The sequence below is a fragment of the Phacochoerus africanus genome, chromosome X (genome assembly GCF_016906955.1).
Source record: "Phacochoerus africanus isolate WHEZ1 chromosome X, ROS_Pafr_v1, whole genome shotgun sequence".
Taxonomy (NCBI): domain Eukaryota; kingdom Metazoa; phylum Chordata; class Mammalia; order Artiodactyla; family Suidae; genus Phacochoerus; species Phacochoerus africanus.
Genome location: NC_062560.1, coordinates 24498477 through 24513018, shown reverse-complemented (window position 1 = coordinate 24513018; position 14542 = coordinate 24498477). Strand labels below are relative to the sequence as shown.

The 14542-nt window shown below is 46.1% G+C and overlaps 2 protein-coding genes across 2 annotated transcripts; both read right to left on the bottom strand.

Annotated features, from left to right (window-relative positions):
- Positions 1 to 7616: 7616 nt before the first annotated feature.
- Positions 7617 to 8625, bottom strand: MAGEB5 (MAGE family member B5). The gene is given in 4 exon segments (XM_053743474.1): positions 7617 to 7706; positions 7709 to 7860; positions 7863 to 8390; positions 8607 to 8625. Coding segments are annotated over 4 exon segments (789 nt in total).
- Positions 8626 to 12489: 3864 nt separating this feature from the next.
- On the bottom strand, positions 12490 to 13542 carry LOC125117970 (melanoma-associated antigen B4-like). Its single transcript, XM_047764157.1, has one exon. It carries the CDS (start codon positions 13540 to 13542, stop codon positions 12490 to 12492), a length of 1053 nt encoding a protein of 350 aa, XP_047620113.1.
- Between the last annotated feature and the right edge of the window lie 1000 nt (positions 13543 to 14542).

Below are 14542 nucleotides of genomic sequence, written 5' to 3'. Positions count from 1 at the left end.
CTCTTCTCTCTTAGATTTGATGTAAATAAGTGAGGGTAACCCCTGGCATTAATCTGGAACTTCTCTCTTCCTGGCATCAGTCTCCTGAGATGCCCTTTCACCCCAAGAGTGCCTTTTGCCCCACCTGCCTTTGGTCTCTAAGGCTGAGAATAGAGGATGGATTCTCTTGTGCCCTAGTTGTTAGTCGTCATCCCCTGCCCTGACAACTTAACTCCTGGAAATATTCGGAAATCTTCCTACTTTGGAGTATAAACTATTTATTAAAAACAAAAATCTCACACTCCCCCCCATCTCCCTGCCTGCCGCCCATCCTCTGCCTCCTCCCCCTTCTCCCCATCCCCCTTTCCCCTGCCTCCCCCTCATCCTCTTTCTCCCTCCCATTCCACCCTCCTAACCCCTCCCCGTGATACTGTAGGAGAAAATGAGTGTCAATCATCACTTCAACAGTGCACAGACACCCCAGGTTGCCAGCAGGGCGGAAATTCCTTCAGTCCTCACCCGGGGTCCTTATTCTGACGTCCGACCACGCCTGGGATGCTTTTCTTTGTTAACATGAGGCCCCACCCCTCAAACCAAGGCCCTTATGTCCCTGAGACCATCCTTGCAGAAATAAGCCTGACAGGCCTGCCCCAGGGTGTCCCAGACTTTACACAAACCGCAGGTTCTGTGCCACCTCACTGTCGTGGGGTTGAGGTTCCTTTAGACCTCACTCAGAGTTGCATCCTTGATTTCCTCGGGGCAAGCCCTCAGCTTCCTGATATATCAAATAGGAAAGGACAGCTCACATTGACTGCCACGCTCGGGTCCTCTAAAAGCGGCCAGCAGGGCCTTGTTGGAACTTTCCACCTATTTCCTCACCCTGACTCTTGTCAGGGTTTTATCACTCTGCTGAACTGAGGCCACCCTTAAACTTAAGTCAAGGCCTTTACCTCCCTGAGAACCTCAGGGGGAAAAGTCTCCCTCAGCCCGACTACCCTGCCCAAGGCCTCCCGGAACCGAGGAGGGGCTTCGGGGGGAGGGGCCTTGGGGGGAGACAGAGGCATGTGGGGACGCGGGGACGCGGGGCTTGTGTGGGGGGGTGTCTCCCATTATTCATTCACCTTTGATAATCAATTCTGATAGTCCATTCTGATTCTCACCTTGATAATCGATTCTTTCTAGAGCCTGGAACTCCTCACTCGATACTGCTCACCCGAGGCCGTCTCTGGCGTTCCACCGGCTGCCTAGGAGGAAGTGAGTGCTCCCTCTCGCCTCACCACCAATAAGGCCTCGATCTCTGGCGCCCCCTCTGTTCTGGGGTGGCAGCATCCTCAATTTCAGACAGAGTTCTCCATTAAACTCCTTTCAGGACCTTGGGCACGTCCTTCTGCCACTGCCCTTACAACAGGGTCCTCATCTCCTTGAGACTTTCCTAGCAGAAGGCTGCCTGACCATGTAGGTCTAAGGGCAGACGAGGCGAAGTCTCTGGATACCTTCCTATACGATTGGATGGGTTCTCAAAGTTGTCATTCACCCAGGTCCTGTAGCCCAGGATGTGATCAGTCCTAGAGAATGTTCCATGTGCACTTGAGAAGAATGTGTATTCTGTTAGCTTTTGGATGGACTGTCCTATAAATATCTCTTAAGTCCATCTGGTCTAATGCTTCATTCAGGGCCTGTGTTTCCTTATTGATTTTGTGTCTGGATGACCTGTCCATTGCTATAAGTGGGGTGTTAAAGTCCCCCACTATGATTGTGTTATTGTCTCTTTGTCCTCTTAAGGTTGTTAGCAGTTGCCTTATATATTGTGGTGAACCTATGTTGGGTGGTGCGTAGATATTTGAAATTGTTATATTCTTCTTGGAGTGATCCTTTGATCATTATGTAGTGACCTTCCTTGTCCCTTAAAATATTCTTCATTTTAAAGTCTATTTTGTCTGATAAGAGTATTGCTACTCCAGCTTTCTTTTGATCCCCATTTGCATGAAAGATATTCTTCCATCCTCTCACTTTCAATTTGTATGTGTCCCTAGAAGTGAAGTGGGCCTCTTGAAGACAGCATATATATGGGCTTTGTTTTTGTATCCATTCAGCCAGTCTATGTCTTTTCGTTGGGGTGTTTAGTCCACTAACATTTAAGGTAATTATTGATCTGTATGTTCTTATTGCCGTCTTATTAATTGCTTTGGATTGGTTTTTGTTACTCTTTTTTCTTTCCTTCTTCTCTTGTTCTCTCATCTTCTGGTTTGATGACTATCTTTAGTGTGGTATTTGAGTTGATTTTTCCTAATTGTTTGTGTACCAATTGTAGATTTTTGGTTTGCAGTTATTCTGAAGTTTTGATATAAGAGTCTGTATGTATATGAGATTGTTTTAAGTTGTTCTCTTAATTGCAAGTGCATCCCCAGTGTCCTGCATTTGTACCCACCTCTTCTCATGATTTCTGATTTTGGTGGTATAATTGTGCATAGATGATTTTGTATCTTTACTGTATATATACCTTTACTGGTGAGCCTTGTCATTTGTGGAATTGTTGTTTCCTGTTGCTGTCTTTTCTTTCCTGCCTGGAGAAGTTCCTTTAGTATTTGCTGTACGGCTGGTTTAGTGTTGCTGAATTCTCTCAGCTTTTGCTTGTCTGAGAAGGTTTTGATTTCTCCTTCAAATGTGAATGAGAGCCTTGCTGGGTAGAGTCATCTTGGTTGGAGGATTTTTCCTTTCATCACGTTAAGTACATCATGCCACTCCCTTCTGGCCTGCAGAGTTTCTGCTGAAAAATCTGCCAATAACCTTATTGGGGTTCCCTTGTATGTTACTTGTTTCTTTTCCCTAGCTGCTTTCAAGATGTTCTCTTTGTCTTTCATTTTGGTCAGTTTGATCAATATGTGTCTTGGGGTATTCCTCCTTGGGTTTATTTTATATGGTACTCGTTGTGCTTCCTGGACTTGAGTGAGTGGTTCCTTTGCCATGTTAGGGAAGTTTTTGGCTATTATCTCTTGAAATATTTTTTCTGTCCTCTTCAGAAAAAGGAGAGAGATTCCTCTTCTCTCTCTCCTCTCCCTCTGGCAGCCATATAACATGGATGTTGATGTGTTTAACGTTGTCCAGAGTTCTCTGAGACTCTCTTCATTTGTTTTTCAATCTTTTTTCTCTTTTCTGTTCCACATCCGTAATTTCCACTCGTCTGTCTTCCACCTTGCTTATTCGTTCTTCTGCCTCCTGTATTCTGCTGTTGGCTGCTTCTAGTGAATTTTTTATTTCAGTTATTGTATTTTGCATCTCTTCTTGTTTCAGTTTTATAGCTTGTATCTCTTTGCTCAGTGTTTCCTGTAAGTTACCCATCTTTGCCTCCAGTTTATTTCCACTGTCTTGCATCATCTTCAGCATTGACAGTCTAAAGTCTTTTTCCTGGAGGCTGAGAATCTCCTCATTGCTTAGCTGACTTTCTGGGGTTTTTCCTTTCTCCCTCATCTGAGTTATAGTTCTCTGTCTTTTCATTTTTATAGGTTCTTGGTGTGGTGACCTTTTTCCAGATAATAGAGTTGTAGCCTCTCTCACTTCTGGTGTCTGCCCCCCTTGTGGCTGAAGTGGGTATGGGGGGCTTGGTGTAGGCTTCCTGGTGGGAGGGGCTGATGCCTGCCCACTGGTAGGTGGAGCTGATTCTAATCCTTCTGGTGGTGGGGCTTTGTCTCTGGATGGGATTAGAGGCAGCTGTGTGCTTGAGGGGTCTTTAGGTAGCCTGTTTACTGAGGGATGGGGCTGTGATCCCACCTGGACTGTTGTTTGCCCTGGGGCTTCTCAGCACTGACTGACAGGTTGGGCCAGATGTTCCCAACATGGCCATCTCCAGAGAAAGGCAGGGCTGCTGAATATTCCTGAGTGCTTTGCTTCCAATGTCCTTCCCCCACAACAAGCCACATTGACCCCTTTTTTCCCAGGATGTCCTCCAAATACTGCAGTCATGTTTGACTCCGATTTCTATGGAGACCTTGCTTTGCCCTGGGACCCTGTGCATGAGAAAGTCTGTGTGCACCTTTTAAGAATGGGGTGTCCATTTCCCCCAGTCCTGTGGAGCTCCTGCGCACAAGCCCCACTGGCCTTCAATGCCAGATGCTCCAGGGGCTCTTTCTCCCAGTGCCAGATCCCCACATGTGGGAGTTTGATGTGTGGCTCAGAACTCTCACTCCTGTAGGTGAGTCTCTGTGAAGCAGTTAGTTTTCAGTCTGTGGAGCTTCCCACCCGGGAGGTATGGGGTTGCTTATATCGCAAAATCGCCTCTCCTACCTCTTGATGTGGCCTCCTCTTCTTTCTTCTGGAGTAGGGCATCTTTTTTAAGGTTTCTGGTGCATTTGGGTGAAGAATGCTCAGACTTTAGTTGTAAATTTTGTTGTTTTTAGGAGATAAGTTGAGCTCCAGTCCTTCTATTCCACCATCTTTTCCCATCCCTAGTAAAACCTATCTTGTACGACTGTGGGAATGTATGTACTGTATAGAAAGCATCCATCAAAGAGGCTGGCAAATACTGGGTGTTTCATGAATGGCAGTTATTATTTTTACTTAGACAATATCACCCTCCTGTTTAGTTCTGTTTTGTTGAATCCAGTCCAAGTCAGAGATAATGTAATGTTCTTGGAAACATGAATACCAAATTAGCCAGAATTTTGCTTTAGCAGGTAAAATTAAGTATCTTTTCCACATTAGAGCATTTAGTATTTAATTTTGGTGTGGATTTTTTCCCCCACCTTTTGCATCTCAAGGTCCTGGAATTTTTTCATGCAACATCTCTTTGAGTCCTTTCCAGCTGCCCTTCTCTCTAAACAATGTCTATTTTTATTTGTTTCTTCCCCACCAAAATCTATCCCTCTCTTAGAATTTGTCAAATTGCACTCAAGATAACCTAATAAAATGCTCTTTTAATGCATTGGGATCTGGCTCTACCAGTTCAATGCAGAAAGTATCACCATAGTGGCTCCCTTGCATCTCACCTATTGGAGCTCAAGGAAGGCTACCTCCAAATATGCCACAATGACATATTGATTATTTTGAATAAAGGTTACCTAAGAAATGGCCAACTCGAGATAGATACTCTGGCCCTCCTTTCTGTCTCCCTGAAAGCAGAACATAATTGTCTCGTGAAAGGTACACTTTCTGCATCTGGAGGTAAAAGTACACCCTTATAGCCGGACACAGAGATTTCAGGCAGAGAAGCATCTAAAAATAAAAAACAAACAAAGAACTTCTAACTTTAATTTACTACTCAAAGCCCAATTTCTGTTTAGATTGTTCACTAATTGAGCACCCAAAACCTAAATTTATTTGTCCTGTCAGTTCCTCAGAAATTTATTGTTTCTTTGTCTAAAAAATTTAAAAGCTGCCTGCTTTAACCATTTCTTAGGTTCCATTTCTTAGAAACATTCATGTGCATGAATTATAATTTGTTTCTTTTCCTCCTGTTAATCTGCCTTGTGTCAGTTTTATTGTATAGTCCAATCACAACAACTCAAATGGGGTATAGGGGAGAATTTCCCCCTCCCTGACACACCTCAAGGGAGTTAACCCTTATTGTTCAGAAACTCCATGGAGACAATATGCATAGAACACCTGTCTGTACTGTATTCTGCACTGAGATAAGAGCAAAGACCCCTTTGATTTCTGTCTTTTAGGGGCTGAATCGTGCCCCCCTCCCCCTATTCATGTGGAAGGCATAACACCCAGTACCTCAGGATGCAACTATAGTTGGAGATAAGGTCTTTATTTCATTTTCTTATTTTTTTTCTTTCTTTCTTTCTTTCTTTCTTTCTTTCTTTCTTTCTTTCTTTCTTTCTTTCTTTCTTTCTTTCTTTCTTTCTTTCTTTCTCCTTCCTTCCTTCCTTCCTTCCTTCCTTCCTTCCTTCCTTCCTTTTCTATGGCTGCTTCCCGCAGCATATGGAGTTTCCCATGCTAGGGGTCTAATCAGAGTTGTAGCCACTGGCCTACACCAGAGCCACAGCAATGCAGGATCTGAGTCACATCTGCGACCTATATCACAGTTCATAGCAACACCGAATCCTTAACCCACTGAGCAAGGCCAGGGATCGAACCCACAATGTCATGGTTCCTAATTGGATTCGTTAACCACTCTGCCACACACGGGAGCTCCAGAGATAAGGTCTTTAAAGAGACGGTTAAGTTAAAATGAGGCCATTAGGATGGGCCATAACCCAATCTTACTGGTGTAATCTATTCTAAGAGATTGGGACACAAAAGAAGAATGCATAGGGGGAATGCATGTACACTAAGGGACAGCCCAGTGAAGAAGGCAGCTATCTGTCAGCCAAGGAGAGAGGCCTCAGAGGAAATCGACCCTGATTTTGGACTTCCTGCCTCCAGAACTGTGAGAAAAAAAAAAAACATTTTGGTTTAAGCCACCCAATCTGTGGTGTTTTGCTATGGGTCCTAACAAATCAATACACTGCCCCAGGTAGAAGTTTCTTTCTGGTTTATCTACAACCCCAAAGTAATTCATAAAAGCATGTTAATAATGGCTTCCTCATTATCCCATGTGTTGAGGGAGGAATTTCCATACTATGTGTGTGTTGTGTCCAAACACACAATGGATACTGTAGAGATGAGAGAGCCATTTATTTATCATTATACACTACATGCCACAGAGAGCAACACAGGAGTTGTGCTCAGGAACAAGTAAGTAGGGTCTGTGGGAGCCAGGTTTTTTTAGTGTCAAGAGGGTAAGATGACTCCTAATTCCCATTGCTGCACATAATAAGCTTTAAATAATTGCACAGGCTGGTGGGGGCAGAAACCCACTACTTAGGAATAAGTGAGATCTGGGCCTTGTCCCCTTGATAAAGAGAAGGGTGTTTGGTAGGGCATCTTATCTCCAAGTGCAGAGTGTGGAGGGGAACTTGCAGTTAGGCAATTTGAGGACCTGCTAGTTTCACAAAAGGTTCAGGTAGCACATAATATTGTGCCTTAATTTTATACTTTATACCACAGTGCAGTTTTCCATTAGAAGATTTTCTCTCTCTCTCTACTCTGAGACACATCATCTGAGGGTCTGGCCTCTGTTCACCAGTCCCATAGCCTTTCCCAGTCCACCATGTAGCTTATTTTAAAATTACACTGCACACATTGACTTGCAGCTTCCCAAATCTTAAGCTGCCTTACCTCAAGGAATTTACAGTTTACTGCTCTCACCTGGAATGCCTTCCTTCTCACCCATTCTTTTTACTTTCCTGTAAGTCATAGAGGGTTTCTTCCTTATATGAGTGTATCTCCTAGCTACTAAAGTTGTATGGGCATAGGCTGGGTCTTTATCTTATCAACACGAGTACTAACACAGAGCCTTTTAAAGAGCAGATGCACAGTTGAATTTTGGGAAATAAGAAAGTAAGAGGTCTAATTTACCAGGATTTAATACCTCCTGCATTCTTTAATAAGCTAAGCATATTGATGTATGAATCATTTAATTTTGTAAAACAAAAGACTGAAAGGATTAAGAAAAATCAAGGTTCAACATGTTTTTTTATTATGTTTTCATTTCATTGTCCCCACCATTTTATTGTGGGATTCTTTCCCATTTCGACAAAAAATCCCTATTGTGATGTCAGATTTTCTTATCTGGATGATAAAAGTCTCAGATTTCAATAGAGGTGAGAGAATCTGGGGGACATGGAACATGCCTGGAAGTGATAGTATGGCCAGGCCTGACTGCAGCTCTGGCTTGAGCTCTCTCTTCCTCATCTTGCAGAGCTTCCTCATATTGCGATGAGAAGGCACTGGGGACGGTGTCATTGACCTTTGCCAAAAATTCCAAGACCTTCATTTTGCTGGTTTCCATGTGGGCTTTTGGACCCCACAGGAACTCATAGCGTGGAGGATCACTGTTGATTCAGCCTCGACTAAATCTTTGTTGATGAGCTTCCTTGGCTCCCCATAGATGAAGTGCTTCTTTCCTGCATATACTTGCATCTTATTTAGGAATCTCCAGATGTCTTCCTCAGTGGCATAGGTGCCCTTCATGAAGATCACACCTAAGACTGTCATCAAGAGACCAGTCTTGGGTAGCCCCCTGCCAGCACTCACCCTCCCATTGTTGGAGAGTTTCAGTTTGCTGACAAGGTCATATGAGTGAATAGTTGTGTTGTCTTCCTTGAAGTCAACTGCAAAGACAGCCTCAATGCATTCAGAGGCTCTCTTGAGAATCTCAGCAAATCAGTCATGGTACTTTTGGTCAATAATTTTTAGCATGTCTTCCTTCATAATGGGCTGCTTCATTTTATGTTTGTACAGAAGGAACTGCTCCAACAAACCCACCTTCCTAGTTAAAGTATCACTGCATGTGCTCTCAGTGGAAGGTAAGAGTTTAGAGGAACATGGATGTTCCTCATCTTGGCTGTTATTATCTTCAACAGATCCTATGCCAAAAGAACTTGCAGTCAAGGTAGTAGGTGGTGCTTTCAAAGACCCCTGGCAAGTACTCTTTGACTCAGTAGCTGATGAGCTTTGGGGATTATCTTCCAAAACAGGAGAAGACGAGAAGAACTCTTCTCTTACTGCATTGGCCTGAATTCTCCTCTGACTCTGGTAGTCATTTCAGATCTGCTGGTGTTTCTCATGGCTACGGAACTTACCCTTCTGACCCCGAGGCATGATGACTGTTGTCAGGGACAAGGGTCTGGAGTGTGAGTAGGAGGGCAGGTGATAAGGGCCCACTGAATGAGGAAGGTTGAAAGAGTGTGGGGCTTCACCTTGGTTATAAGGAAGGCTATATTTGTAGTTATCCCTAAGGGCACTGATCTAAATAGCCACAAGGCTCCTGTTCTCCTAATCAGTCTATCCCTTGGGAAACCTGTTGAAGGAAATTAGTGATCTTTAGGTTGCATCCTGTCACCTCTGCCTCAGGCATATTGGGGGGTAACAGCAGGGGCTGGTAGTCTTCTACATTGAGGAGTCTCTTATTTCACGCTCAAGACCATCATTCAACTGGTGGCAGGTCATAGAACCCATTCCCTCTGCTGTTCTAAGGTTGATATCACAAACCTCCCTGGGATCTATGAGAAGGAAGTGAAGGGGGCCGTCAGCTTATCACTCCTGTTCTGGTGCCCCCAGTGCTGACTGCTCAATAGGGAGCTTTCTGCCCTGGCCTCTTTGGAGTCCTCATTTCTCATTAAAGGTCTTTACTTTAGCTCCACATAGGGCCTGGTATCCCCACCCCTTTCATTGAATGTTGGCTGCACCTTCAAACTAAAAACATCACCTTCCATAGACCTGATATAAATAAGTATTGGTAGGGCTTCAGCTTGGTAGCCCTGTTCTGGGTCGGCTATAACCAGGAACAGAGCCAGATTTGTTATCACTTTTATTTAGTGGTAGGTGATTCTCAGTTCTTGGTTTGATCCTCCCTCCCTTGCCCTTAGGCATGCCCTTTATGCTAGAACCAGCACCACCCTGAGACCTTTAGGAGAAAGGAAGGATCTCCTCATCTGACCATCCCTGTCTTTGGTCTTCTGAGGCTGAAAATAAGGAATGAATTCTATAGTTATGGGATGTGTGCTTACCTTAGTCATCAGGGTATTCACCTGGCCTCTTGAAAAACCTGGAAATCATCCCACTGCTGGCCCTAGGCCACACCCCTTAGGCTATGTCCCTTGCCCCTTTGTGACACCTTAGGAGGAAGTGAGTATGTCAAATCATGTCAATAATGGCCAGGTATCCCAGGGTTGCCAGCAAGGCAGGGTTCTGTGTGGTCCTCTCAGAGTTCTAGCAGTGAGGGTTCCATGTATCCTCACTCAGCATTCTCACCTTGACTCCTGGCAGGGCTTGGGACTCCTTTCTTTGCTTACCTAAGTACTCTTCCCTCAGACCAAGGCCCTCACTCCCTGAGATGCCAGAGAGGGAATGTCTGAGGATGCCACATGATGCTACTCCTACCTATGTCCATCCAGGGATTCAGGCTCCATGGGGCCTACTCTGTTGAGGGTAGAGTGTGCCATAGTCCTGACCTAGGTACCTCACTTTAACCCCTGAAGGGTCCTCGGTTTCCTTTTTCTTACAACTTACGGTTACCCATGTAGACAAAAGCTCTTATGTCCACGAAACCCCTGAAAGTGAGTGAGAGGATACTCAGTTTGGCAGCGCTGCCTTGGCCTTCTAAGTCTGCAAGCAGACACAGGCCCAACTCTCTGTGACTTTGGTTATTACATGATATTTGTCTCTTCAGTCCTCATTCATCATCATTTTCACCTTGGTTCCTATCCCTTCTAAGAAAGGCTTCTTGGGAAATGCCACACCCTTTAAAACTCTTAGTCTCCCTATGACAAATCTTGCAGAGAATGGGTTGAATCCCAGTAGAGATATGAGTTGGGAAAACTACAGCCAAGGAGGGGCCTCAGTACGGGTGTTGTGCTGTCAGAGAAAACACTGGTCTTTTCCTTCTCTTCACTGGCTAGACATAACCTCTTAGACAACCTCAATTCTAATAGATTTGCTTTTTTACGGGGAAGAGGCTGAACTCCTATTTCATGAGCCCTTAATCTTTTAATATTTACAGACATTTCCTCTGTAGGTAATGATATTGTCACCAAATGCTATCTTTTTTCTTTAATCAAACCTCACTTTTATTTTTGTATTTTTATTACTTATTCCTGAGGCCTTATATCCCAAAATCATGTTTGGAGTTTGAGGTCCTGCTTTTTAACACCTGAAATACATTTTATAGTAGTGAGTAGGAAAATGAAGTGATAACAAGGTTGACCTAAGACTGGGAGGAGTGGCACAGTGTGGGTTATAGAGGAATTCAGAGCCGGGGTCCACTCAAACTCCCATCGCTTACTAGCCTTGAATTTGAGAATATTCCAGCTTATCTGCAAAATGAGTCTGATGAAGTCTGTAGTGTAGGAGCACATATATGTGCAGTGTATGTAAACCACCTGGCATATTTTGAGGCACAGTTTGGTACTTTTAATTAATAGCAGTTATTACTAAGATGATTTTGGCCCTAGATGATAACAACCTTCACCGAATTTTTATTTAAAGCCTACATTAGAAAATATAAAATTCCAGGGATTTCCCTTCGTGGCTCAGCAGTTAACAAACCTGACTGGGATCCATGAGGATGCAGGTTCAATCCGTGGCATTGCTCAGTGCGTTAAGGATCCAGTGTTGCTGTGAGCTGTGGTGTAGGTTGCAGACACGGCTCAGATCTGGTGTTGCTGTGGCTGTGGTGTAGGCTGGCAGCTGTAGCTCTGATTCAACCCCTAGCCTGGGAACTTCCATATGCTATGAGTGTGGCTTTAAAATTAAAACAAAACAAAACAAAACTAATTAAAAGGTCCTTTTAAGAAAGCAAGCTCTGGCTCCCCCAGAGAAAACAGAGTCCAGTGGCTTCTTGGCATCTCTCTTCAAAGAAGTATCACTCTTCTCAGAAACTCTCTGCACATCTTATGCCTAAAACATCTAGTTTGAATGTTCACTTTCCCTGGGGCAAATGCACAGGGCAAATGCGCAGGACCCCTTCCATTCACTAGGTGGAGATTTGCTATCGTATTTCCATATCCCAAAATAACTGTGAAGATTTGCTTTCCACTTCAGGGTTACTCTCTCAACTCTGAGAACCACCCATCTGAGGATCTGGCCCTTTTTATCACTCCGATAGCTTCATCTAGCCAACCATACATCCTGGTTGAAAATTACTTCCCACGGAGGAATTGGCACTTTCCCAAGACCCAACAATGCCTTCAGCAGGTAACTTACACTAGGGTGCTCTCATTTGCAAGTTCCTCTTCCACCCTCCCCACCTATGTAACTTGTCATTCATTTATTTCTTAGAGTGTATCTCAATGTTTTCTTTCATGATAACTACTGGTAGACTCTAAAAATTCTATGCGAAGTGGGTTGGTCTTCATTTTCTTAAAAACCTCGGTATTATTGAGAGCCTACTAAAGAGAAGATGGGCAATTAATCTGAGAGAAAAAAGAAGGAATGAACAAGACGTCTAATTTATTATGTTTAATTTTTCATACAGTTTAAATAAGCTAAGAAAACATAAATATTTATTATTAATTTTATAAGAAAAGAGCCCAGAGAAGGCAAACTAAGAACTAATCAGCATTTACTACTGTTTCACTGTTTGGTGATCCCAAATATTATCCCGTGGGATGCTTTCACATTTCATGAAAAAACTTTATCCAATACATGTTAACTTGTTATGCTGTGCTATAGCAAAAGGAATATATTGAGGGAATATCATTGCTTTATAAATAACAAACTTATAATGTTAAAACTGAAAAGTAATAAAGATGATATCCATGACATTAAACAACTTGAATTATGAAGAAAAACACACCTCAGTAAAAGGAACACATTTGAAAAGAAAAAAAAACCTTAAAAGATACTCATGTACAACAGGGAAAAAAAAATTTTTGTTTTTATTCCCTGGGCCAGGACTACTCTGTACTACTTAGAAGGCTGACTGCTCTCCTCAAACACAAGGTGAGCAAACTGCCCCCAGCCTCCCTAGATGTGGGTGGAGCTGCGGGACTTGGCCCTGGAAGGTGCCCTGGCCTCAGCAAGAGCTGTAGCCCTGGCCTCGGCTCTCACTCCTGCTCTCTCCTCCTCATCTTTCAGAGCCTCCTCATACAGGTTTGGGAAGGCACTGGGGACGGTATCATTGATCTTGGCCAGAACCTCCAGCACTTTCATCTTGGTGGTTTCAGCGTGGGCTCTCGGGCCCCACAGGAACTCATGGTGAGGAGGATCACTGTGGGGCACCTGGCGGTACTTGAGGTACTTCTGCTGCACCAGATCTTTGGTGATGAGCCTCCTGGGCTCCCCAAAGATCAGGTGCCTCCTCCCAGCATAGACCCCCAACGTGTTGAGGAATTCCCAGACCTCCTCCTCGGTGGCACGGTTGCCCTTCATGAAGATCACGCCCAGGAGCGTCATCAGCAGACCAGACCTGGGCAGCCCCCTCTCATCACTCTGGCCCCCGTGGCCCCCGTCGCTGGGGAGGCTCAGCTTGCTGACGAGGGTGTAGGTGTGACTGCTGCGGTTGACTTCCTTCAGCTCAAGGCCAAAGATCAGCTCCATGCGCTCAGAGGCTCTGCGGAGGATCTCAGGGAAGTGCTCCTTGTACTTCTTGTTGATGATCTTCAGCAGGGCTGTCTGCATGATGGGCTCCTTCATCTTGTACTTCTCCAGCAGGAACTGCACCAGCATGCTGGCCTTCCTGGTCAGGGGATCTTTGCGAGTGCTCTGAGTGGAGGGGGCTGCCTGGGAGGCGCTGGCACCATTCTCATCTTGGCTCTGGGCACCTGCTTCAGCTCCTGGGCGTGAAACCCCCGCTTCAGGAGAGCTAGGGGCTCGGCCTGCCTGAGGCCGCTGGCGAGTGCCAGCAGCAGGGGAGCTCGGGGGAGCACCCTGAGAGACAGAAGAGGGGGAGGAGGGGGACTCCTCTTCTGCTGCTGCAGCGGCAGGAGCGGCCTCGGCACCCTTGAGACTCTGGGTCTCGCCCCGGGTCTGGCGGCGTTTCACCCGGGCATGGCACTTACTCTTCTGCCTCCGAGGCATGATGACACAGGTCAGGGACAGCAGGCGGGAGCGTGGACAGGAGGACAGGTGATGAAGGCACCTGGAGGAGGGACAAGAGATGCTGTGAGCACCTTCAGCGGGGACGTTCCTCCCTGGCTTGAGCCAAGGCCGCCTCTGCAGGGTCCTTGAGGGCCCCACAGGGCTCCTGTCCTCCGGCCCAGCCTGTGCCCTGACACCCCTGTGGAGGAAGTTAAAGTGAGCCTTGGGCTTCAGGCTGCCAAGCCTACCCGAGTGTCACTGGGGTGACAGTGGGGGCTGCCAGGGGAGGGAGGTCCTCTCAGTTCACATTCGCCTGGTGGCAAGACTCCACCACCCCCCCCTCCCCTCTGCTGCTCTGAAGTTGACAGTGCCACCTTCCAAGTTACCCAGGAGGAGCAAAGGAGGGAGCCCTTCAGCCCACCACCGAGGGGTCGCGGGGCCCTCCCTTCTGCCCTCTGGTGGCTGCACCTTCAGAACAAAGTTCTAACCTCCCTTAGACGCGATAGAGGAAATGCTGGGACCTCCTCTCAGCCTGAGAGTCCTCTCTTGGGAGCTTAAAGGGCTGACGGGAGAGACGGGCCATGTTCTCCCTCGTCCCTTCTTTTTCGGGTGGGTGACTGCCTTACTCGTCCCTCTGGTCCTCCCTGGACTGCCTTGAGCTGAGGCCTCGCTGCTCACACCGACACCAGCCCCCACTTGCCACTCGCGAGGAGGAAGCGAGGGTGACCGCGGAGCCCCATCGGCCAGTCTGACACCAAGGTCAAGTTTGCGGCAGAGGCCCCACTGGTCCTCACTCAGGCTCTTAGGTTGACTCTCGGGAGCGCATGAGACCGCTCCCTCTGCGGGCCTGCACCGCCCCTCTCCGGACAGTGGCCCTCACTTCTTCTCTGTGTTTGACAGGGACGAAGGGGCTGCCAATGGGGGCGCGGGTCTGAGGTGCGCCTGCTACGGGGAGGATGGTCCGCAGGCCTGCGGGTCCTCACCCCACTCTTCCCTTGAC